Source organism: Herpailurus yagouaroundi, unplaced genomic scaffold (genome assembly GCF_014898765.1).
Source record: "Herpailurus yagouaroundi ecotype Mexico unplaced genomic scaffold, PumYag 166, whole genome shotgun sequence".
In the NCBI taxonomy this organism is placed as follows: Eukaryota; Metazoa; Chordata; class Mammalia; order Carnivora; family Felidae; genus Herpailurus; species Herpailurus yagouaroundi.
In genome coordinates this window covers 16,272,286-16,299,244 of record NW_024412407.1, presented here as the reverse complement: position 1 = coordinate 16,299,244, position 26,959 = coordinate 16,272,286, and the positions used below count along the sequence as shown (strand labels likewise).

Here is a 26,959-nt window from a genome sequence, read left to right as displayed (position 1 = left end):
CTTTGTTGTGAGTAGGCTAGGTTAGGATGAAAAAAAGAGAGGGGCCATTGAAGTAAACAGGTGTGTGAAGGTGTTGGCTGAAGAAAGGTCTGGATTCAGAGATCTGTTAGGAAATAAGAATCATTAGGACTTATTGAAAAGAAAATTTTAAACAAACAATTGGTTGCCATGGTGACAGCAGTCCTCACATCCACTTAACACCCTAAATGCAGCCTGCCTTTCACATTTCCTGGTTGGTAAGAAAACAGATGGTTTTCCTCACACTGTTAAACGATGTGTTACTAGATCAAAATGAGCTTCTTCATTCAATTACCAGTGTTTCATCCACCTGCTCACAAAATGAAGCTATGGTGCAGTGCAGACCCAGAGTGGGTCTGCTGCATTCAAACTATTATAAAATCTTTATTTCTTTCTGACCCACACAATCCATGCATCTGAGAAAATCATGGAATCCAACCTTGGGCAATCCACTTAAGCTCACTTAACCTCAGTTTCTTCGGTATAGCATGAGGGTGTTCCAATAGATAAACTAGTTTATTTTCCAGCTCTCAAATTTTGTAATTTTAAGCACTGGTAAAATGAGGGCTAAATAGAATACATAATTCAAGCATGTTGAGGAATGTATAAATAGGCCCTTTTAGCCCTTGTGTGCTACAGACCCAACAGAACCTCATTAGAAAGACCACAAAGGATCAACTAGTGCTACCAGCTCCATTTCAAGCTCAAGAACAAGATCAGGGTTGATCTGGTTGGGGATTCATGAGGAAAGACCATACTGGATAATGAATGTATCTGACTCTTCTCATGAGACTTAGGAGAACTTCAGAGGTAGGTGACTTTTGATCTGAATTTTGAAGAATGACCAAAGGTAAAGAGAATTAAAAACAGAGGGAGCAGCACAAAAAGAGGCCATGAGGTGAGAAGTGAAGTGTCCAGCCATGACCAAAGGTGAACAGAGACCACTGGCTCTGGCAAGGCCACAGGATAATTTAAATGGCAACACACTGGCCTTATTCTAAATGACCTCTCCTCAGGAATACTTAGATCAACCCTGATTTTTTTTCTGCAGTCAGGATGAAATCCATTGTCATGGCTAATAACAATTACCTGGAAGGGTTGCATTCAAATTTTAAAGGGATATATTATGGGTCCAGTTTGTAGTCTGACACATAGTAGATGTTGGAAAAAATACCACTTCTTTTCTTGTTTATAACAATGTTTCTGGGGTCAGTGACTGGAATAAGGTTGATGCTCAGTAAAAAACTTATTGAATGAATAAATCATAAGAGCATCAGGCTGGGTCATGACTTCAGTGATAGTAGGGACACCTACCATTTGAAGGAGTGAAGGCTACTCCATAACCAGAGAACAAGTGAGCAAAGACACAGTTTATGGGTGTTGTGGACTCTTTGCGTGGGGCCCCCAGGAACTGTAGGGTATGTTCATACGGTGGTCGTGGAGGTACAATAAATAGTCCTAATAGTTTTGAGCCATCTAAAGATACACTAAGGGCTTGGGGAGCTAAAGCTAGAGGATACTTATCTATTGGTTTTATTGAACTTTATTTCTTGGGGCGCTTGAGTGGTTTAGTTGGTTAAGCATCTGACTTTGGCTCAGGGCATGATCTCATGGTTTGTGAGTCTGAGCCCTGCATTGGCCTCTCTGCTGTCAGCCGAGCCTGCTTCAGATCCTCTATCCCCCATCCCTCTCTGCCCCTCCCCTGCTTGCACTCTCTCTCTTTAAAATAAATAAAAACATTTTCAAAAAAGAACTTTATTTCTTCAAAGATCCTTCTACTCTGGAATGATCTGGGATTATGTTTGCTATAATTCTATCATGCATTGGAATTTGAGAATCAAATGTATCTTTAAGGTGTATAAATTGTGTTTTTTCCTTGCACATCTGGCCATCTCCTCCAACCTGCCAGCACAAGCAATCTTGTGACGCTGGGAGGCAAAGGAGGAGGAGGAAGCTGTTTGATAGAATACAATTAGGAAATGTAATTAACATTGTAAATCTTCTCCAGTTTCTATTCCACTTCTCTCCTTTTCTTTCAAAGAACCACAATTTTCACACACGTCCTTCCTGCCCTGCCTCCTTTTCCCAGTGATGTGATTAAACCAGATTTCACCATGTTGAATGAGGGTGGAGGAAGGAACAGGCATAGGAAGGTTCTGCCACAGCACCTGGTTGAACTCCTGGATTTTTACATACATTTTCATTATTGATTATTTTCCACCATCTCCACTGGAAGACAGAGAAAATGCTTACCAGGTGCCCTTTAGCAGGACCTGCTCATATTTCTGCAGGAAGGAAGGAATACACTTTTCAATAATATATTTTCAGTAATACATTATCATATTAAGCATTGTGCTTGGCCATAGCACAAAGTCCAGGTGAAACTTTGCTGAAGTCAGGGCAGAAAGGGGCAGAGAACATGGCAGTGTTAGAGATGGAATGATTACAAACCCCAATGAGCATTAGTGATCAATAGTCACCACGCAAAGCTACTATTGCCAGGGATGCAATTTAATAGTGCCATGTTTCTACTCAGTGGGGAACCACTGTCAGCTCTCAGTCTGGGTGGGAAGTAACTCTGCCTGCCAAAATGGTTTAGCTTTTATCCTATCCAACACAACCTTGGATTTAGCTACTAGAAGCCACAAAGTGCTCAGGTTGTAGAAAAGAGCTGAGACCTTAAAACAGCCTTTCCTGGATTTAACAAATCAAATTTCATATCTACTGGTATAATAAGCTGCCTGAAACAAAGAGGGGATAGTCCATTGTAGACACTGGGACAAGAGCAACCTGGGGCATAAGAAGAGAATACAAATCTAATAAGAACTCTTCCCTTTATAATACTGGTTAAGAGACACCTTAAACTTTTTGCTGAGAGGAACTGGTGACTTATTCTCAAACCTTGATGACTGTTTATAGATAGTGGCATAGAAACTTGTGTAATAAACTATGCAGCTCTCCTTAGAGTGTTTGAAGCTTTTAAATACCTTCCTAAAATTCCTAATTAAAGACATCCCTCTCAGTATCGTTGTACATAGACACTTGGACTGGAGGAACTTGGCTTCACTATTTAAGAAACTACCTTACTTTACATGGTTTCACCCCCCATTGTGTATTGACTTGTGATTTCAAACCAATGTTTTGAAAGCTTGTTTTTGTTTTGTTTTGTTTTGTTTTGTTTTTAAGTAGGCTACATGCCCAGTGTGGAGCCCAATGCGGGGTTTGAAATCACCAGCCTGAGTCAAGACCTGAGTTGAGATCAAGAGTTGGACATTCAACCAAACCACCCAGGCACCCCTGAAAGCTTGTTTTGTACAGCACTGTTTGCAGTTTGAATTTGTTTTGAATAACTTGTTTCAACGAAATTGTTCTACAGTTAGATATTAAGACTTTCTTGCCAAACTCTTGCACATGGAGTAGAGAACCATTATATCACTGATAGTGGAGTAATGGCAGGGGTGTCCTTCACGTGATGGACTTTTAAACTTTAAAAACCAAGGTTTGACCAGTAACTCGAGAGTGTTTGGTTTGGGCTACTCTTGGCTAATCTAAATAGCTGTCTGTAGATTTTGACACACCTCCTCCTGCCATGGCCAGGCTACTCTTGGTTGGCAGTGCCATTAAACTGTACAGCAGTGTCAGGAAGGGACAGGTGTTTCTGACTTGGCAAGGCTACTTGTCATAGGCAGTGGTATAAGCTGTGTCCCCTGAGTAATAACCTTCGTAGAAGCCCATCTTGTCTGTAATATTGGTGCTGCCTCCTGCTAGCTACATGGTCCTAGCTCCTACTAGGCCAGCAATTGATACCCAGATTTTAGTTGGAAGGGTTGACTACCAAGAACAAACTCATAGAAAGGAATACCTCAGCTAAATGTGGATTTTATTTCATTCATCTCCTCTTTGCCTGGAGCAATATTGTAATTATTCTATCATTGACTTGGTATCTCTTTATTGGCATATTAAAAGATGTTATCTGGTATGCTATTGGTTTGTGAACTATTATTGTAAATTATAATTCCCACAGTGAACCTATGTTAAGCAAATTACTGGCAAAGACAATCTTAGTCTCTCAGCATAATTCGCTATAAACAAAACAACCTTAGCTCCCCCGTGTCTGTTCTTCATATAGTAGACAGAAATCTTACTGAGGCTAAGTGACACCATAGCTCACTTCTTATCAAAAGCCATCAATGGTTTCAGAAGTCAATCCGAGTAAAACTAAAAGCTCTTTCCATGGCTTGAGGGCTCTAGAAGATCCGACCCTCATCTTCTAACACTCGCATCGGAGAGGCCCTTTCTGACTACCCTTGTACAGAGTTGTACAGCAACTCTGCCCCACTGCCACTTACTGTCCTTTACTCTGCCTCTGTTTCACCAAGCATTTCATTCATTGGACATATTACATATTTCCATTATTACCTGCCTCCCTTTTCTACAAATTAGCCCTATATGGTGGGGACAGATTATGCTCTAAAACATCCAGAAGAGTGCCTGGTAAAAAGGAGAATTCAATAGAGTTGGATGAAATGGTGGATTTAAGATTCCTGTTCTATGAGTGGATGGGGTAGGTAACGACTTCCATCACAAAATGTTCTTTTATTCATTATTTTTCTCTGGATGTGCAAAATATCATACATACCTGCTACTCTGTAGATAGAGAGACTATAAGTTAAACATCTGACCTGCTCTGACAAAAGCCTGACTGGGCATAATTTTCTGCTTCTGGTTATAGACTCTTTTGTAGATTGGTATTTGATAAGTGCCTGTACTTGTAAAGCATCCTTTACTTACCATGGGGTGTGGGACTGTGCATAGAGTATTTAAAAATTTAAAGGCACTCTAAAGACATGAGTAAAACTGATACTCAGTAAAATCTCTGGTTTAGTGAATTAAATTTATAGAAAGACTGAATTTGATATATGCCATGGTATAGTCTTTTATAATACTATCCTATTTTATTCAAGTTCAAGATTGAAGAAAAGAGTAAAGGAAAACTATCTCATTCATTTTTTTTAAAAAAACATGAAGGTGATTCACTTAGGAAATTTAATTATTAGGGTAAGAAATTTAAAACATGGAAGAAACTGGGTTCTTAGCAATCAAGCGGATAACAAACAGCTGTTTGTGTGCAAGATTACAGCATGCTGGGATAAATGACACTTGGCAACTTTAAATTGTACAAGAAGTTCACATTTATTATCTCATTTTATTTTCAAAATATCCCTGTTGGGTTGATATTATTATACACCTTTTTTTATATGGACAAAGAAACGAGGTCAGAAATGTTAAGAAACTTACCCAAAGTAATGGAGCCAGAAGGCAGCACAGCCAGGCTTCTAATGAAACTACACTCACTTAAGTTCCTGTAGACTTTTCTTTCCCTCTTAACCTTCCCCAGCAGAAACAATGCTTCAAATTTTACTAGCCAGGACAAAAAACTTGAAATTGTTTTCATGGCCTTAGATTTCAAAGCCAAGAGATGAGTAACTATATATCCTTGAAAAAATTTTTTAGAAATTAGGAAATCAGTTACCTGATTTATAGGAAACTTTAATGCAGTCTACTATAGGGAAGGAGGAGAAGATTTTAAACATTCACATTTAAAAGTCAACTGCATATTCTCTTCACTATATAAGAGCATGTTAATAATAATTAAATTAGTAAAGTGCAAAAAGAAACACATTTAACTCAATGGTACCTTTAGAACTATAGTGAATTCCTAAAATTTACAACAGATGCAGGTATATTGCTAGAATGTCATGGGGCTGAAAACCTTCTCCTTTTTTATTCATTTTTTAATTTTTTTTTTTGAGGGGAGGGGCAGAGAGAGGGAGAAAGAGAATCCTGTGCAGGCTCTAGGCTCTGAACTGTCAGCACAGAGCCCAACGCGGGGCTTAAACTCAGGAACTATGAGATTATGACCTGAACTGAAATCGAGAGTTGGAAGCTCAACTGACCAAGCCACCCAGAAGCTCCCTGAAAAGTTTCTCCTTATCTTTTGCAACTTCCAAACATTAAAAGACAGTAAGACACAAGTGGTAAAATTCAATTATACCCAAAATATGGATTTTTTTCACTAGTTCCATCTAAGAGGAGAAAAATGGCCTAGAAATTTCCTGAAATAACATTGATTGCAACTGTTCCTTTTTGAATAAGGCCAAGAGAGTCATTGTTTAGCTCTCCATGCATTTTAATAAAAGTTGTTAACAAGACAGATTTGAAAAGATTATAAATTTTAAAAGCCTTAAGCATATTTTTGTCATAAGTATCATATTAAAAATTTCTTTAATTCAACTATGTAAATATTTTGAGATTTCAACTCTATAAGCCAAAAGTTGAACTCCCATATTAAAAAGAAATTCTCTTTATTTCTTTTTAGTATATTCCAAGAACAGGAACACTCCAACATAATTCAAGACAAGGAACACTGGACTAAGAGTTGATTAAAGATTTAAAATATAGTTCTGGATCTCCTATTAACCAGCTGGATGGACATAAGTGATTTTTTTTTTTAACATTCCTTGGCCTTCATTTTCTAGATGATAAAATTAAAGGATTAAATTGAACTTTCTAGCAATTCTAAAATATGATCAAATGATCTAGACATGAGTGTTCTCAAAATTCTACTCCAAACACACACCAGAATTTTTAAGTTAATATGAAAAGTCTTCTGACCTAATGTAAGTTTCAAGAATTTTACTCTGAGAAAAAGATCTCAGGTCATTATTTAAGACATTGATTTTATTTGTACACAATTCTCTCAGTGTAAATATTCTTTTAGAAACCTAAAAGCAACAAATTGGAAAGGTAAGGAATGCAGGAAGCATGTGTACTTATAATGGAAGAGTAATGGACAGAAATAAAAATTTGCTTTTTAAATTTATTATAACAACTGATGGTCATAAAGATCACCACTATTAAGAAAAGGTTAAATTATTCAGTAGATTTTACTTAAAAAACCAGGGACATGCATAATATTTGATAAGTGTTTCTATTTAAAAATTTTTAAGTAGGAAATTAGGCACATAAATATGTTTTGAAACTTATTAACATAGAGTTTTTTTCAGACTATTCTTAATAAATAATGTGTTATTTGTCTGAAATCTTGATTTTTAAGAAGCAGAAATTCTGACTTTCTCAATTGTGATGAAATGTGAAATTCCATTTTAAGGAGTTCCTTTGCAATTCTCTGTGTATAAAGATGAGAGGATGTTAGCATGGCCATGGTTCTTTCTCACTTTCTGCAGTTGAAGGCCTTGTCTTACTATCAAGCTTGTAAAGGACTAAAGGCAATGAACACACAGAATAGCTCAGACACAAGGCAAAGTCCAAGGTTACAAGGAATTAACCTGTTTGTAATCAGGAATCTTTTTTTTTTTTTCTTTAGGTTATCAGTCAGGGATCCAGGAGGAAACAGGTGGCACACACAAATTAGACTATTTCCAGAGGGCTTACTGAATAGACTATCTACAGAGATGTGAGCCGGGGTAGAAAACCACCAGAGACGGTACTGCACCCGGCTGCTGGGAAGAGGGGAGGCCATGATGCCCTATTTCTAAGTCTGAAAGGACAAGGGTGGGGGAACCATTACCTGGACTTGGAAGGGAAAAATGGTGAAAAGCAAAGGCTGCTTTGAGAGAAATTGTGCCCTCAGGAGGACACGGCCAGCCTGAGGCAATGTCTCAAGAGAAAGATGAGAGAATACACATCCAAATGACATTCTCCTCCTGCCCTAATGTCTCTTTCCAGAACTCCAAGAACAGTGTCAACAGTGTCGGTAGACCTAATAGGCCAGCCCCCTGAGGTACCAGACAGGGTGGAGAATAGTAGAGAGCGAACCTAAAGGGACACATGGACTACATCTAACATCTTTAGCTCCTGAAGTTTTACAAGATGCACTTTTTAATAAGCACATGTACAGGTTGGTGAAGGAACAAAGAGGAGAAGTGTCCAGTGTAAAAGGAAGAGTCAAGACAGGGTGCAGATGAGAGGCGTGTGATGTAACATTAGAAGTGTATACTTCATTTAAAAATCATATGCTCACTGAATCACACCATATAGTAACTAAAAAGATTTAAATTAACTCTTACACAAAACTTTCCACCCTAAATAGAAAAGCGTACCATCTAAAACTATCTCCTACCATAATATTAAGACAACCATTTTTTGCACCAAGATCTCTATTCCTATTTAATATGTGACATCAACAACCAAAACCATATCCTGTATCATTCTGTAATAACTTTTTGGCAGCTAACATACAGGGAGCATTTACAAATGCCTGACTCTGCTAAGCACTTATTTTATTTCCTCTATTCAACAAACTGTGGTTTGCCTTCTCATAATTCCCATTTTATAAATAAGGTAATTAAGGCTTAGTGAGACTTTGTAACTTGCTCAAAGCCATAGATTTATTCGAAGTCATAAGTGACACAGCAGGGATGCAAAGGTTGTTAGTTTGTCCCAGAGCCTAAATTCTTCAGTGATTGGGCTACTCTCCTTCCAATAATAGCCAGAGAGAGAGAGGGAAAGAAGGGGGTGGGGTGGGAAGGGGGGACCAGGAAAAGGGGAAGAGGAGGGGAATGGGGGAGAGGGAGAGGAAGAGAGCCAAGGATGATAGAGAAGTTAGATAGCATTATAATCTTTACAAGTTGAGCAAGGTAGGAATTTAAATTGGAAATTATGTGGATGCAATGAATTTAGGCAAAAAAAAAATTATCTTGCCTTTTGAGCAACCCCAAATGTTATGACTAAAATATGGTCAGCTTTGGCTACCAATCTGTGGTATTCTTTTAATGACTCAAAATGTCTTGCTGTGCTCACCCAACAATGCTGTATTTATTTAGAAAGTGTGGGTTCAGTTTTGAATTAAGACTAAAACTGGTGGCATAAATTTAAGTATTGGATATGCATTAACTTTTTTTGTTGTGTGAAACAAAATACTATAATCAATATTACAGGAATCTATGCTTAAACTGATAATAAAAGGCTAATATAATTGTTATGAGCTATTTTAAAGCCAATTTGCCTGAGGTATTTTATGTAAAATGCAAAGGTAGTCAAAACAGACCAAACACTAAAGCCTTGCTCTCTAAATGTACACAGATGTGACTTAACTGTCAAAATAATATAAACAACTATGGTGATTTACTGAATTCCAAATATTCATGAGACAAATTTCCTTATTTTTCTTTCCTTTTCCTCCATTTGGCCCATGTCTCCACTCTCTTCCCCTGTGGCAACCACCAGTTTGTTGTGTTTTTATGGGTCTGTTCCTGCTTTGTTTGTTTCCTTGATTGCGTTAGAGTCCTTTAACAATCTTTTGGAGTTGAGCGGGTGTTAAGGCCAAGAAGAGCCAAGGTTTGGGAACTCACATAATCTTTTGGTAGTCTATGATAGACTCTATTATTTTGAATTTAATTTTAATTTGATTTTATATTGCAACAAAGATACTTCCTATAAATTCTTGCAAAATGATCTGATATCAGACTAAAAGATCTGATAGGTTTATAGGATTTATTTGCATCATGTAAGTTAATAATAAATTAATGGTGGCCCATTAGCAGATGTGGTATCTGTGACACTCCAGAGATGAAATAGAAAATTAGGAATGCTTAAGGAGGAGCAGATATGGATTCATTGTCCCAGTCTGCAGGCCTATGACTATAATCCTGCCTGCTGCACTCCGGAGATGTAGCGGGACAGCCCCTGCCCAAAAAGGTCTTCTCTCTCCCACCTTGCCTTTCACCACACTTTTTTCTTTAGAAGAAGGTTGGAATTCTGCCATTCTTTAAAATGTTACTGGCTAACCCATTATTCCATAATTAGCAAACTTTAAAAGTGAATTGATAGCTAAATGCAAACAAAGCAAAACAAAACAAAAACCAGCATTATTTTGATCCTGGGATAGACCCAGGATGCTCAGAAAAATTGAAAATATATCACTAGAAATAAGAAAACAAATTAAAAACAACTTTTTAAACATTTAAAGAAATTTTAGTCACGGACATTAAAATACATTACTTCAAACTCAAGCTCAGCTAGTACATTTAGTACTCTGGTTGGTACAATGAACATAACAGTTTCTTTCTTTCAAACTTGACAGATCCTTAGTTAATAGATTCAAGTACTTTATAGCTGTAAACTAGGACAGTGTGGTTATGTGCATATACCCTTTTTTCCTATGAGAATTCTTGTCTAGAACATCGTTGGTGCTGAAAAAAAATGTTCATTGAATAGATGAGTAAATAAATATGTAAGATAAAGTTCTAGTAAAAAAATAAAGACAAGCTTTTCTTTATCTAGCTATACTTTCAGTGGCTTCTTGAGTGTGCATGAGATCACTATATTTAAATATTCAAAATACATTAGTCTTGGGGCGCCTGGGTGGCGCAGTCGGTTAAGCGTCCGACTTCAGCCAGGTCACGATCTCGCGGTCCGTGAGTTCGAGCCCCGCGTCAGGCTCTGGGCTGATGGCTTGGAGCCTGGAGCCTGTTTCCGATTCTGTGTCTCCCTCTCTCTCTGCCCCTCCCCCGTTCATGCTCTGTCTCTCTCTGTCCCAAAAATAAACAAACGTTGAAAAAAAAAAACAAAAAAACAAAATACATTAGTCTTTATACTGATTGACTTTTTGAAAATAAGTGAATTAAAAATTTGACAAATACACTTTTACATAACTTAAAAAGTAAATGTGTATAAAGCATACATTGCAAATGTGTTCTACCATTTTTGCCAACTTTCTATATTAGTGCAAGAGATGACTGGCTTGCCATATTTCTGATATGTAGTAGGATGATTCCTAAAGTGAAAATTAATTTTTTGTAAAGAATTAAGGCATACCTTTTTTTTTTATATCCTTTGCCATTCAATCTTAAATTTTAAAAAACCCTGATTCCTGATAAAAATGTTAATTCTTGTATAGACATAATTAGTAATTGTGAGTACAAAATATGTTTCAGCCTGATGGAGTTTTTTTTTTTTAATTTTTTTTTTAACGTTTATTTATTTTTGAGACAGAGAGAGACAGAGCATGAACGGGGGAGGGGCAGAGAGAGGGAGACACAGAATCAGAAACAGGCTCCAGGCTCTGAGCTGGCAGCACAGAGCCCGACGCGGGGCCCAAACTCATGGACCGCGAGATCATGACCTGAGCCGAAGTCGGCCGCTTAACCGACTGAGCCACCCAGGCGCCCCACAACCTGATGGAGTTTTGACAATAAAATATTCCTGCTTTATTTTACATAAGAATTTATGCCACAAAGTTTTTCATTTTTTCTTACAGAATGTAGTTGATGTTAACAAATAGAACTAAGAAAATATTTATTAATTTGTAATCAATAGGGTACAATACTGCATTGTTTTTTCCCTCTGGTAGTGACAGATTTATACTTACAAACATTCTCACACTTGACCTTGTGTGAAAATTTGCTATGTTAATTTATTCAACAAGTATTTATTGACTAATCACTAAGTGCTCATATATGCTGAGAAGAATATAAGAGGTCCACAAGGTGATTTCTGTCTTCCAGCTCAGAGGGAAGGGGAAGACATGAGACATCTACTCAGACAAGGTATAAATATGTGCTACAGACAGCACTTCCATAGGCAGATAATTAGCTTCTTTCCATTTCCATGGCTACCAGCCTACTCCAGTCTCTATTTCATTTAATCTAGACTCCTACCTGGACCCCTACATTTCATGATCCTTTACTCCTACCCACTGTACACACTGAAGCCATATAGGATGATAGCTCCACTAGTTTTATTCTCCTGATAAAAACAAATAAAAATTCCCACAGCATTAAAGGGCTTACTGATTGTAGTTTAAATAGAACATTCTACTTTTGGTTCCCTTTAGTCCCTCCTTCATCTCATATTCCACACAAGTCTACTATTTTCCCCCTGAAAACATGCTAGTCTTGTTTATTTCCTTTTCCTCATGCTGTTTCCTTGTCAAGGAACATCCCTTTCCTTTATTCAGAATTCTATCATCCTCATATGGTGGTCTTATAAACCATTTTCATATTAGACATAGTCTGCATGAGAGGAGGGAGGGAGAGAGATAGATAGAGAGAGAGAGAGAGAGAGAGAGAGAGAGAATGTATGTGTGAACAAGACCGTATTTGTGGAGGTTTTCAGGAAAATGTTATATAGTATTATTTATACATTAACATATACTTTATTTCTTTGTTTCTTCTATTAAAGTTCTTGATCAAATACAAATTTATTAAATTTTATTAAATTTGTATTTTACTAAAGTATAAACTTTGTACATAGGTGATTCTCAGTAAATTCTTATGTAATCAAATTGAAGTTGTTTGAATCTAATGCCATAGGAAAAAAGTCAATTTCATTTAATGAACCGGCCTAGGAAGATTTTTTTTGAACAGGGCCTTGGACAGGCATCTGGATATATGGAAAAAAAATTGTGACAGATACTCTAATAAGATGAAAATTTTTTGGAATAAGACACATAAAATAATTAAAAAAAACAATCACAAAAAAGCAGCAACTCTTATTTCCATAGAGTTCTATATTAATAATTATGTCATTGGCCTGAAGAAGAAAAAAGAGGTCCATGGCATTTACATCAATTGATATTAGTAAAGCAGGAAATTCATTAAACATTAAAGATATATCAGCTATTTCAAGTTGGTGACAAAAATTTTTTTTACTAAATTTTAGAATTTTTAACTTGGACGTTTGTAGTATATAAAGGTACTACTCTAAAATACACATGATTGGGGCACCTGGGTGGCTCAGTCGGCTAAGTGTCCGACTTTGGCTCAGGTCATGATCTCACGGCTTGTGAGTTTGAGCCCTGTGTTGGGCTATCTGCTGACAGCTCAGAGCCTAGAGCTTCTTCAGATTCTGTGTCTTTCTCTCTCTCTCTGCCCCTCCCGCGCTCACACTCTGTCTATTTCAAAAAAAAAAAATAATAAATAGAAAACAAAATACACATGATTATCTCAGTATGAGAACCTTAAATTATAAGAATGGTTTTTCTAGATCTGTGTTTACTTAACTAGGTATTTATCTACATTTATCATTAGTGTCTCATAATATAAAGATAGCTAATATTTTAATTCAAATATATGTTTTATCTGTTACTTAAATTCTTTTATATCTCTGTTCACATAGTTGGATCACCTTTGCAGGTTTCTACAAAACTTGGGTGAGTGAGGGCATATGACTACATTTCTATCTCTTTCCTTTTTTCTTCTTCTTTGTAGGAAGCTCTGTATTTCTGTATGAAATTACTTAAAGTTAAAAGTGTGTAAGAAAAGATAGTCACTTAAGCAATTTCAACCCATATTGTTTTCATTAATCTGAAATATAAAATTGCTTAATGATTTTTCAAAAGCTGACGAGAAGCTTTAATTAAACACTATGCTATGCATAAAGATGATACTATCATATATTGTGAACTTGGGTCCCATAGTCAAGAAATGTAGGTTTCATTACGATCTTCCTAAAAGAAAACCCGTAAATAGTATCTAGAACAATATGTACCTCAATGTTCCAGTTACAGAGAAATGTCATTTGGCTAGAATAATTTAATAATATATTTTATTATTACCCACTTATTTTTGTATCCAGAATATTGAAGCGAAAATGTGTATAGATGTGGTAATCAGAATAAAGGTACCCCCAAAGATGGCCACATCCTAATTTCTGGGACCTATGAATATGTTGCCTACATGGCAAAAGGACTTTGCAGATATGATTAAGATTATGAATCTTGAGATGGGGAAATTATCCTAGATTTTCCATATGGGCCCAAGAACATGCTTTAAAACAATTTTTTGCATCCTTAAATATTTAGAACATGCTAAACCCATACTAGGCACTTAGCAAATATTTATTGAATGAATAAAAAAGAAGGGATAGTTTAAGATTGGGGCATCAAAAACAAAAGGCCCCGAATAGCCAAAGTAATTTTGAAGAAGAAGACCAAAGCAGGAGGCATCACAATCCCAGACTTTAGCCTCTACTACAAAGCTGTCATCATCAAGACAGCATGGTATTGGCACAAAAACAGACACATAGACCAATGGAATAGAATAGAAACCCCAGAACTAGACCCACAAACGTATGGCCAACTCATCTTTGACAAAGCAGGAAAGAACATCCAATGGAAAAAAGACAGTCTCTTTAACAAATGGTGCTGGGAGAACTGGACAGCAACATGCAGAAGGTTGAAACTAGACCACTTTCTCACACCATTCACAAAAATAAACTCAAAATGGATCAAGGACCTGAATGTGAGACAGGAAACCATCAAAACCTTAGAGGAGAAAGCAGGAAAAGACCTCTCTGACCTCAGCCGTAGCAATCTCTTACTTGACACATCCCCAAAGGCAAGGGAATTAAAAGCAAAAGTGAATTACTGGGACCTTATGAAGATAAAAAGCTTCTGCACAACAAAGGAAACAACCAACAAAACGAAAAGGCAACCAACGGAATGGGAAAAGATATTTGCAAATGACATATCGGACAAAGGGCTAGTCTCCAAAATCTATAAAGAGCTCACCAAACTCCACACCCGAAAAGCAAATAACCCAGTGAAGAAATGGGCAGAAAACATGAATAGACACTTCTCTAAAGAAGACATCCGGATGGCCAACAGGCACATGAAAAGATGTTCAGCGTCACTCCTTATCAGGGAAATACAAATCAAAACCACACTCAGGTATCACCTCACGCCAGTCAGAGTGGCCAAAATGAACAAATCAGGAGACTCTAGATGCTGGAGAGGATGTGGAGAAACGGGAACCCTCTTGCACTGTTGGTGGGAATGCAAATTGGTGCAGCCGCTCTGGAAAGCAGTGTGGAGGTTCCTCAGAAAATTAAAAATAGACCTACCCTATGACCCAGCAATAGCACTGCTAGGAATTTATCCAAGGGACACAGGAGGACTGATGCATAGGGGCACTTGTACCCCAATGTTCATAGCAGCACTCTCAACAATAGCCAAATTATGGAAAGAGCCTAAATGTCCATCAACTGATGAATGGATAAAGAAATTGTGGTTTATATACACTATGGAATACTACGTGGCAATGAGAAAAAATGAAATATGGCCTTTTGTAGCAACGTGGATGGAACTGGAGAGTGTGATGCTAAGTGAAATAAGCCATACAGAGAAAGACAGATACCATATGGTTTCACTCTTATGTGGATCCTGAGAAACTTAACAGGAACCCATGGGGGAGGGGAAGGAAAAAAAAAAAAGAGGTTAGAGTGGGAGAGAGCCAAAGCATAAGAGACTGTTGAGAACTGAGAACAAACTAAGGGTTGATGGGGGGTGGGAGGGAGGAGAGGGTGGGTGATGGGTATTGAGGAGGGCACCTTTTGGGATGAGCACTGGGTGTTGTATGGAAACCAATTTGACAATACATTTCATATATATATATAAAAAAAAAGATTGGGGCATCAAGAAAGAAATAACCTAACAATTAACTATTATCTGCATTTGCAGATTTTCCACTATAGGAATATAAGTAATAAAGTAAAAAACAACATGAAATTAAAAGAGCTCCAATGTATCTTTGAAATATGATCCAGTTTCAAAATTTCTTCTTTGTTCCCTAATAAATTTCACAGTGGAAACCAAGAAATAAAGACCCAACAAGTGAGAATGTTATGATGATGCAATTCAACAAACTAGAAGTATAAAATTTTAAATGATCTTATCTATATCATTCTTAGTGAAAATATAATGACCCCAAATTCTGGTTTTCATTAGTAAAACATTGATGGGGGAAAAAGGAAAAGGAGTACTCTTGGGGCACCTAAGTGGCTCAGTCAGTTGAGCATCCGACTCTGGATTTCGGCTCAGGTCATGATCCCAGGGTAGTAGGATTGAGCCCCGAGTTGGGCTTCGCACTGAGCACGGAGCATGCTTAAGATTCTTTCCTTCTCTTTCTCTCCCTTTGCCCTTTCCCCTGTTGACATACTCTCTCTAAAAAATTAAAAAACAGCAGCTACTCTGTATTAAAATATAATTTCCTATTTTTATTTTTTAATATATTTTTTAAAAAATTATCTTATTTTTAAAATTATCCCCTTATCTCTAGTAAGGACTTCTACATTTTAAGCTTATAAATTTTGGTAAAATTTCGACAAAAGATGGTAAATACTCAAAGACAACCTGGGGGTAAAAAATTAAATGTACCCATTTAAAAACCAACAAATCAATACAATTCTGCAATCTAACCTAAGCGACCAGTTTTCTAATTCCAATTCCATAATTCTATCCTAGATACATAATCTTAAATAAAACAGATTTGTGTAAATAAGAACATAACAATTTTTAGTATACCAAAATTTATGCCTAACTCAAATGTCCAACAGTAAGAGAATGGTTAGGTAAATAGATCATATATTTATTTATTTTTTTTTTTTTTCAACGTTTGTTTATTTTTGGGACAGAGAGAGACAGAGCATGAACGGGGGAGGGGCAGAGAGAGAGGGAGACACAGAATCGGAAACAGGCTCCAGGCTCCAAGCCATCAGCCCAGAGCCTGACGCGGGGCTCGAACTCCCGGACCGCGAGATTGTGACCTGGTTGAAGTCGGACGCTTAACCGACTGCGCCACCCAGGCGCCCCAATAGATCATATATTTAAACATTATACAATAAAACAAATGTAACATAAAAGAAAATCAGTGGGAAAAAATTTAAACGTGGTTTGAACTATTTATTTATTTATTTACTTATTTATTTATTTAGAGAGAGAGTGGAGGGACAGAGAGAGAGAGAGAGAGAGAGAGAGAGAATCCCAAATAGGTTCAGTGCCATCAGCACAGAACCCAACACATGGCTCGAATCCACAAACCATGAGATCATGACCTGAGCCTAAATCAAGAGTTGGATGCTTAACCAAGTGGGCCACCCAGGTACCCTGAAACTTAGTTTGAACAATAATTTCAAAACATGTATGGAAAAAATTTACAAAGCAATATGCCATGATATTATATGTAATTGGTAGCATTATGGAGTATTTTATTTTGTATTATGTTTTTTACTGTTTTCCAAATTTTCAATATTAAACTTATTATTTTATATTAAGAGAAAGAATTTTGTAATGTAAAACAAAAATTCTAATATAAACAATCACTTCTCATTCAACATTTCAAATTCTGTAATTGTGTCTATTCCATGAAACCTTCTGAAGAAATGGGCTGTTTTAGACTAAACCAAGGGCTTTTTCAAATATCATCAAAGTACATTTTAGGTTTGATCTGAGGAACAATATCTGAAATAATGAAAGTCACTGAATATTAACTATGAGGAAACTGAGTGCTGGGAATAGGTTATAAAATAAACATTTTACAAAAGAAAAGAACTACTATTTTTGTTAACTTACAAGAGCTGGGTTTTTTTTATTTACATAGTCACTAATATCGTGTAAGTGCCTAAATTATTATTACATACGTAATCAAATCCTACCTTTGCATGTTCTTAATACATAAATTCCGTAACTTTGTAAACTCATTCCAATTAGTTTTATATACTACTACAGGTGAAAAAAAATAGTTTGGTGGAATTATTACTTACTGTGGTAGCACAATGAATATCTTTCCACACTGTGGCTTCCCTGGAGAGATCAGAGACTTCAAACAAATTATCAAGAATCACTTCCCCAATCATGTCATGTCTAGAAAATCTGTCAAAATCATATACACTGAAATGTAGTTTTCGGTTGCTTAGTTGATCATATGCTACAGGAAACTGAAAAGTTTCATCAAATAGAGGATTTAAAGTCTTTCTGTGCACACGGGTCTGAAATTTCTTTTTCCTATCTGGAAGAAGATACATCTTCACATAAGGGTCAGAAGTGCCTGTGAAGTCTTTAGCAGGGAGATCTAAGGCTTTGATAATTTTAACAATCAGAAGTTCATTTTCATAGTCATACTGGAGGGTGAAGTTAAGTTTCCCACAGGTTTTGACATCTTCTTCCCTGTTGCCCTCAGAGTCAACAGATTTCTGTTTGTAGAGCTCTGGTTTTATCCTCCCAATGCTGGTTGTTGTTTCTCCTCTTTGTAAAACTGATTCTGTGCCCATGCTAAAATCAACACTGGAAACCTGCATTTGCCTTGGTAGGTGTCTCCTGAAGGAATTGTGGCTGTATATACACACACGTACACACAAGATAATTTAGGTAGATCATTTTGATGACAACATTATACAGTGGCATATAAACTCTCCCCCACCCCAGGATAATGAAAGCATTGCATTTGTATAAATATAAAAACGGATGTACACACACGCATGCACGCACACGCAAACACACACACACACACACACACACACACACACACACACACACACACAGAGCTACTTTCGAAAAACCAGAAATGCATATTCAAAGGAAAAGACTTCTAAAATTATAGAAACATCTGAAACACTCAAATGTACATTTTTATGAACTTTTGGAATTTTTTACTCTCAATCATAAGGACATAATTAAAAACAATTGTGAAGAAACACAGTTACAAAGTTTAGTATTCCACAAAATACCACAAATCATAAATCATCTGGTTATATCTTGTAATTTTCGTGTAGACAAATCATGTTGATGACTGGTTTCTTTATATCTGGATTTTTTGCATCTCATGAATTTCGTGTTTTTAGTGACTGCCCCATTACAATAAAAAACATAAGTCGACCTATTCTAATACTAATTATTTATTCCTAATACTTAAGGAATTATTCCTAATACTTAAGATAACTAAATGAATATTTACTTGTGAAAAGAATATATAGTGGTGACAGCCAAAATTAGTACATTTTCCTTTTTTCAACATGGAGTGGGCTTCAGAAATTCTAAGGATTAAAAATATACACTTTTAGAATTTGGGTCCAACCTAATAGAGTTTTTTAGAATTCAAACTGACTTTCCTTTATCACTGTTACTATTCATCTAGTCAACATTTCTGGAACATTAGCTATATCAACTTACCATTGTCTTGTAAATGTGACTTGCATTAAAATCTGCTTCTCTTCTACTTCATCTGTGATTTCTGGTATGAGCCGTGTCAACTTATGTGTCTCCTCAAGGCTTAGTCCCAGGTCTTTAGTTCTTTATTCTCCTTAGTCTCTCCAGTAGACTAATCATCAGTTCTTGAACTATAACTGTCATCTTAAATCTGGTGGTTCCCTGCATATATCTCAGATATGTAAACTTCTAGTCCCATATTTACACATCTCTAAGGGAGATTTCTAAGTGGATATCTTAATTTTTCCCCAAACTCAAGCAAAATCATTTTCTGCCTTTTGCTCTCAAACTAGTTCTCCCTTCCACAATCTCAGACAATAGCTCTAACATATTTATCAGCCACTTGTGCTTGGGAATCTGCAGTATGCTCTGAATCACATTTCCTTTATTCATGAGATTTACTCAATTTTCGAAATCCAGTTGATGTTTGCTTTGAAACATTCCATATACTTGTCCATTCTGTTCCATTTCTATTGCTACTCAGTCCAGATCCTCATCAACTTCTGTTTTGCTTTCTATACTAGTCTTTGCCTGACTCTCCTTTCAGCTCTCTCTTACACTTAATATCTATCTAGCACTTACTTTAAAATCCTGTATTCACTTCTGTTGTATGTTACATCAGATCTACATTTTTTACAGTAAACACTAAGTAATACTGAGGACATTGGTTTAATTAATATTTGATTCACTGATGCACACATAAGGACTGATTTAAGAGGGATAAAAAAACAAATGAGTGAATATCCAGAAGATACCTAGCCATGTTACCATTTGAGCAGTAATTTGAGGAGCTGAGGATGTTGAACCAAGAAAGGAGAGGAATCTGTCTTCTAATTTCTAAAGCACTGTCATGGCAGAATTAATAAGAATCTATGGAAGTTACAGGTAAAGATGGACTTTGGCTTAATATAAGGGAGCATTTAAAAATATTTACAGTTGTCCAGGGGCGCCTGGGTGGCTCAGTCGGTTGAGCGTCCGACTTCAGCTCAGGTCACGATCTCGCGGTCCGTGAGTTCGAGCCCCGCGTCGGGCTCTGGGCTGATGGCTCAGAGCCTGGAGCCTGCTTCGGATTCTGTGTCTCCCTCTCTCTCTGCCCCTCCCCCGTTCATGCTCTGTCTCTCTCTGTCTCAAAAATAAATAAACGTTAAAAAAATTTTTTAAAAATAAAAAAAATAAAAAAATAAAAATATCTACAGCTGTCCAAAATGGTGTACATGAAGTATAGAAACCAAAGTTAGATGTTGAAGAAAAAGGTTTATGCCTCAGGTTGAGATGTTAGACTTCTGTTTTCTAACACTTAATTTCTACGATTCTCTATCATTCTATGATTCTTTAATAATTTTATTCATGATATCATTATGTATATTAATAAAATGGAATTTTATTATGTAAATTATGTTATGTAAAATCAGAATTATATTCTGAGGTGTTCCAAATTTACTCTCTTATGTTTAATTAGCTTATTTTCTATTCTCAGGACGGAAATATTAAACAACTATTTAAATACCATAAAAATGGTATAGCTAATCCCATTCTAATTCTTGATATTCTTTAGTGCTAATCTGGTATTGGAATATCATTTTTTCCTTAAGCTTCTATATCTATTCCTTATATAGAATCAGGGGCTTGAATTGGGGTCAGGCCACCATTGGAGAGTATTTGTGAAAATAAGAATAATTTTAAAAAGCATACAAGTAGTATATGTTCTGAATTATTAAAGGGGTCTAATATAATTTAGTTATATATTCAGTGTTCCTAAGCAATTTAGAATATATTGTTGAATAAATATTTCTGCCTAAATCACTTTCCCTTATGTAATGATTTTCATTTTTAAAATATTTATCTATTTACTTATTTATTTATAGAGCATGTGCATGAATGGGGGGAGGAGCAGAGGGAGAGAGAGAATTCTAAGTAGGCCCTGTGCTGCTTGCATGGAGCCTGATGCAGGGCTCCGTCTCATGAACCATGAGATCATGACCTTCACCAAAATCAAGAGCCAGAGGCTCACCCTGTATTGATATTTAAAGAAAATTTTTTTAAGCAAAATTCCCCCAAAAGTTAATTCCTTATTTCTTATAAATTGATTCCATAATTTTACCCTCATACTTTTTGATATAACAAAATTTTAATCTTCTAACCTCTCCCTAAAAATCACTTTCTTTATGTCTGTGAATATAATTGTACAGCTGTAAAGCCCCTCTGGCAAGAATCAAAGATTAGTAATGTTTTTGTTCTAGTAAGCCAGTGCCCTAATTATAGGGTAAATAGTGCATATTCTAAGTCATAGTTTAGCTAGTCAGTTAAGAGAAGCTTTAATTATTACAATGTTAAACTATTGCCATGACAAAACAGACCTTTTTCTTTTTGCTTCCCCTCCCCCCCCACCCCTTTCCTTTTTCTCTTTTGGAATGATATGATAAGTGGCTAGTCTCACAAATATCCAGCCAATCAAAGTATAGGACATTTTACTATTACTGATCCCATTCTTACCCTTCAAACCCTAGGATGGCACCACCCAACTATTTCTCCAATAGAAAAGGAAAAACTTTCCCTACCTTGCCTAGAATATCTGACAGCAGCTAGATAGATCAAACTTAATGCCATAGGAATAGCATGCATTACCATGGTGATTTTCAAATATTTATTACCAACAGATCCCTTCCTTCAATGAAATCAGAAGCCAGAAGTTGAATATGTAAAGACAGCACTGCTCTGGTTGACATGTGGGTAGAGTCCTGGAATCTCACTGGAAACCAAGCCAACTTTTCCCTACTACCCAGAAGAAAGTGCTTGAAGATCCTAACACTGAGATGAGGTAGGCAAAGTGCTGGACTAGAATCAGACAGTTTGCTCCCAGCTTCCCTATAAAATAAGAGCAACTTTGGGCAAGTCCCTTAACTTGTTTGGGCTTTCCGCTCCTTACCTATAAAACAGTCCTTTCACATTGTGAAGACCCAGTGAGATATTAGATGACTGAAAACTGTAATTTCTCATCTGATAATACCATTACAATTCAGGATACAAGGAGCTAAGGTGCAAATGCCATACTGAACTCTCTGGTTCTGACAACCTGAAGTCTAGGGTTGCTATTTGGGGGTGCACAGATGGCACAGAGTCACTCCTGTGGGAGTATGTCCTGCAGCCACCACCCTGGACAACACAGACTCTCTGATTAACTCACTTCTCAGCACCTACTAGTTCTCTTCTCCTTAAGTGGGAAACCTTTATCCTCCTACTCTTAACTGTAGTGCCTTTACCATCTGTTCACTTTACCTTAGATATTGCTTGAGAAATCAGAGAGAACAACAAAAATATATTTAGCAGCACTTTATTGATTTATTTTAATATGTTTATATGGAATTCATCTTTCCTTGTTTTTTGTTGGTATCGAAGTTTGTATCAGAGACTATCAGCATATATTAAAGGTTATAGCCCATTTCATAGTTAAGAAGTCTTGAATAGTAAGACTAAATCAAGTTTCTGGTAAAGTAAGTTTTCATCTTTATTTGTTTCCTATTCTATTCAGTTCGAAACAAGGATTCACTCAATACAGGCACAAAAATAACAGGCAGAGCACCACATATACGAAGGCAGACTAAGTTGTATAATATGTCACAATGAATTTTTAAAATAAAAATTGGAAGGGAGCCTGGGTGGCTCAGTCCACCAGCATCTAAGTTTTGATTTCACCTCAGGTCATGATCTTGTGGTTTGTGACTTCGAGCCCTGCGTTGGGCTCTGCACTGACAGTTTGGAGCCTGCTTGGGATTCTCTCTCTCCCCCGCTCTCTCTGCCCCTCCCCCGCTCACATACTGTCTCTCAAAATAAATGAATAAAACTTAAGTAAATAAATAAAAATTGGACATCAGCAAAATCCTCTATATCCTTAATCCCTTCTTTGAATGTTCTCACATTATTGCTCAGTAGAAACATGACTTTTCTCCAAGGACATGTTTCCTGTGTGCCCCTCTCATGTGGTGGCTGATGTTTTCCCTGCAATCCTGTTCCACTGGCCTGGAGGCCAGGCAGTCGTCCATTCCTCTTGTTCTCCATTGCCGCTTTGACACCATTCTCCCTTCATCCGCCTCTCCCAGTGCTGGAGCTCAAGTCAGCAAGTCATATCCCCATTACTACTTATTGTTAGTAGTCTGTTGATTACTACATCACTCTCATTTAAGTCGTCATTATTTCATTTCCTGCTCCACTAAAACACTGCCTTTGACAATGTTTTTGTTCTAACTGCTAGCAATGCACATGTCTCTTCCCACCTTGTGGCCTCTAGGTTCCCTGAACTCCCCTTCTACCATGATGCTCTTTACTTACTCAAGCTACTACCATGTACATAGATTTTGTCATCATTAGCTGCAAACTCTCCAGAATCCCAGTGTCATGCATGCCTCTCTCTGATCAACATCCATTATTCTTCTAGCTCAGACCCTCTTACACTCCAACTCAAGACAACCTTTCCAATTCACCAGAACCTCCAATCCATTGTCTATACCACCATTTCATAATCCCTATTTCCCTCTCTTTACCCAGTTTTAATTTCATGGCTAATCAGTAGTCACTCTCATTAACACATCCCCTATTCCCTGTTGCTCCCTACCTTCTTAGTAGCAGGACAAAACTGTGGCTCTGGTTGAATTCAAGTCTCCATCATTTCTACACCTGCACAAGTGCAAGTGAATGCAATTGGAGAAATACATAAAACAACTCTCACTGGTCTACTTTATGTTTTATTTAGAGAGAGAGAGAAAGAAAGCACACGTGTGTGCATGCATGCACTTGAGTGGAGGAGAGGCAGAGAGAGAGGGGAAGAGAGAATCCCCAACAGGCTCCATGCTGACAGCATGATCTTGATCTCACGAGAGATCAAGAGTTGGATGCTTAACCACCTGAGCCACCCAGGTGCCCCTCACTGCTCCACTTTAAATTTGTGACCACATTCCTCATGCAAACTCTAATGTAGCATAGCAATCCCTTCTCCCTCTCAACCTCCTGGATTCACAAGATGACTATTTCATACCTTCTCATTTTTCTACAAACCTCCATCACCACCTTCTTCATTCTTAGTCTACATTAAGGACCAAACTTTCCATTGCACGCAGAAAAAATTGAAGCAAAGAGCAGAAACCTTCCGCAGACTCCCACTATCATCAACCCTCTTATCAGCATTTGTACCTATATGTTTTGCCTTGAAGCCAGTCCCTCCACTTATATACTAAATCCCATTTTTTCTCATGTTACCTTGAAGAATATTCCCTCTGCTTAATGCATTAATCCTCCCTCTCTGTTGAATCACTGCCTATCAGTATAAAAGCACACTATTGTTTCTCCCAACTTAAAGGAAACTTCTTTACACCACTTCCTCTCTCTGTACTACACTGTTTCTCTGTCACATGTGTAGCAAAACTCCTTGAAAGAGTTGAGGACAGTCTGTTTACTGTCTAATTGATTTCCTTCTATTTAAACATATTCTAATTAGCTTTACATATGCCCAACTCCACCATAACCACTCTTAGAAATGTGAACAATGTCTTCCCCACTTTGCTAAGCTCCCAGGGCAATTCACGGTCTTTATCCCAGCTGACCTTATTAGGGTCACTTAACAATTAATCATTCCTGGTTATTTACATACTCTGTTCACTTGGCTTCCAAGTTATACCTCTTGGCTTTTCTCCTGCTTTACAAGTCTCCATTTCTCAGTCTGTTATGCTCTTCCTGATGTCTGCAAACAGTGTATTGAAATTATTTGTTTCCACATCTGTCTTCCATTCCTCAACCTGTGTGCTAGACTGTAGTCTTCATAACAGCATAAGAGACTAAGTATTATTCACCTTTTTATGAATTTCATAATAACATATGCTGAGATTCAGGAAATGTTAATTGGAGTTTGTATTAAAACAATTTACCCTAGGGGCGCCTGGGTGGCTCAGTCAGTTAAGCATCCGACTTCGGCTCAGGTCATGATCTCGCAGTTTGTGAGTTCGAGTCCTGCATCAGGCTCTGTGTTGACAGCTCGGAGCCTGGAGCCTGCTTTGGATTCTGTGTCTTCTCCCCTCTCTTCCCCTCCCCTGCTCATGCTCTGTCTCTGTCTCTCAATAATAAATAAACGTTAAAAAAATTTTAAAACAATTTACCCTAATATTCCTGTGACTCATGAAATCAAACTTCCCAAGAATATTCTGTATTATAAAGAAGAGTCCAATCAATTCATAATTAGTGCTTATAAAGAGGAGATGGTATTTGTCAGTGCCAGAAAACAAACTCTCCAAGTTTGAATTTATTTTATAAGGTTTTGTCTTTGACCTTGGTTCAAAGAGCCATCCCACTTCAGAAAAGAAGTTAGTGTATTTATCAAATACATGTTTCATGAAAAGGGTTATTTAACCATTTCAAGCACCTGTACAGCATGTTTCATGAAATTTTATTGCAAAGAGATAGTTCTCAGTTCTCTCAGTTTTGGGTAAATACTGCTTCTTGACATCCTAGCTAGGTTTATATCTTTTATACTCTCCCTTTGTATAACATCTTGCTTTCCATTACTTACAGTGCCCTGGAATGGATAATTGCAATTTCTACTTTTAGGAGGAATTTAATTGAAAAAAAATCTCTTAAAGAAAACTATACAATCCAGTTTTATGTATTTTTATATAATTCTTTCATTTCTCTTATATAATGATTTTAAAAATTACTTTTGTAAGCAACCATACATAGCTGATTGTAAGTCCATGAGCACATATAAGACAATTTCTTCCTATGCACATTTTCCTGCTTTTGTTAATGTTCAGTTGGCTCTGCCATTAGGTTTCCCAATTATTTTTCAGTAGGTATTTAGAATCCTAACAGTGGCTAACCTATATAATTCCTCATCCTCAACAAATTACTTTCCACTTACTATTCACCTCTTCTCTATACCATTAATGAATGCACACAAAATTGGCCCTCAAACTCATCCCTGGGAGTATACCATCATTAACCTCTTTCTAATACGGGCAGTTTATCTCACCACCTGATGCTGTTGTTAAAAGAGCACAGAGAAGTGGAGACGACCCCAATCAGTTAGAAGCATCACTTGACACTTATTCTGTATCTACACAGTGATAGAAATTAGGAGCGCATAAAAGTAGGCTACACAGCCTTGATCTCCTGAGAACTTAGCATCAAGTTTGGCAAATAGCTAGAGCTAAATATTAGGACAATAGATAATTGCTAGATTGTAACTATGGCTTCAAATGATAAAGGGTAATAGCTCATAATTGGGCAGAGAAGGTAGACTCTGGAATGCATTTTCCTTAAACATCTTACAGTAGATAAAAAAGAGGTCACCATCCCAGATGAAGGAAGCACAAAAGCAAAAATGCAGATGCAGAGAGGTGGGGATAGTCAAAAGACCAAGCACTCCTCTAGTGGACAATCATGAAGTATCCATTTGGATCAATAGGATAAGGTCATCAAATTCATTTATTGATTTTTTTTTTAGACCAACAAATATAACCTGAGTTCCTACAGTACTTTGTCTAGGTGTCAAGAGCAGTACACAAGTGAATTCGGCATTTTCTGCCTAAGAAAGCAGCATAGAGCTCTATGTGTGGGGGAGTATGGAACCATAATGCTTGAATGGTAGCTTGGTATCATCAAATTGTAATTGTTTGAATGGCATGCTTTTATTTATTTATTTATTTTTTAAATGTTTATTTATTTTTGAGAGAGAGAGAGACACACACACACAGAGTGCAAGTGGGGGAGGGGCAGAGAGAAAGGGAGACACAGAATCCGAAACAGGCTCCAGGCTCTGAGCAAGCAGTCAGCACAGAGCCTGATGCGGGGCTCAAACCCACGAATGGCAAGATCATGACCTGAGCCAAAGTCGGACGCTCAACCGACTGAGCCACCTAGGCGCCCCTGAATGGCAGGCTTTTAAAAGGTATAGGC

General features: G+C 37.1%; 1 protein-coding gene across 3 annotated transcripts in view; it reads right to left on the bottom strand.

The window, feature by feature from the left end:
- The window catches only part of SYT10 (synaptotagmin 10), a 66,790-nt gene that overhangs the window by 15,461 nt on the left and 24,370 nt on the right, over positions 1 to 26,959 (bottom strand). For all 3 annotated transcript variants that reach the window (XR_005794480.1, XM_040488449.1, XM_040488448.1), the window contains exon 3: positions 17,581 to 18,148. Coding sequence is in view for 2 of the 3 variants with exons in the window: in XM_040488449.1 (XP_040344383.1) it covers positions 17,581 to 18,148 (568 nt within the window). In the remaining variant the exon portion in view is untranslated. The remainder of the gene's footprint in view (positions 1 to 17,580; positions 18,149 to 26,959) is intronic.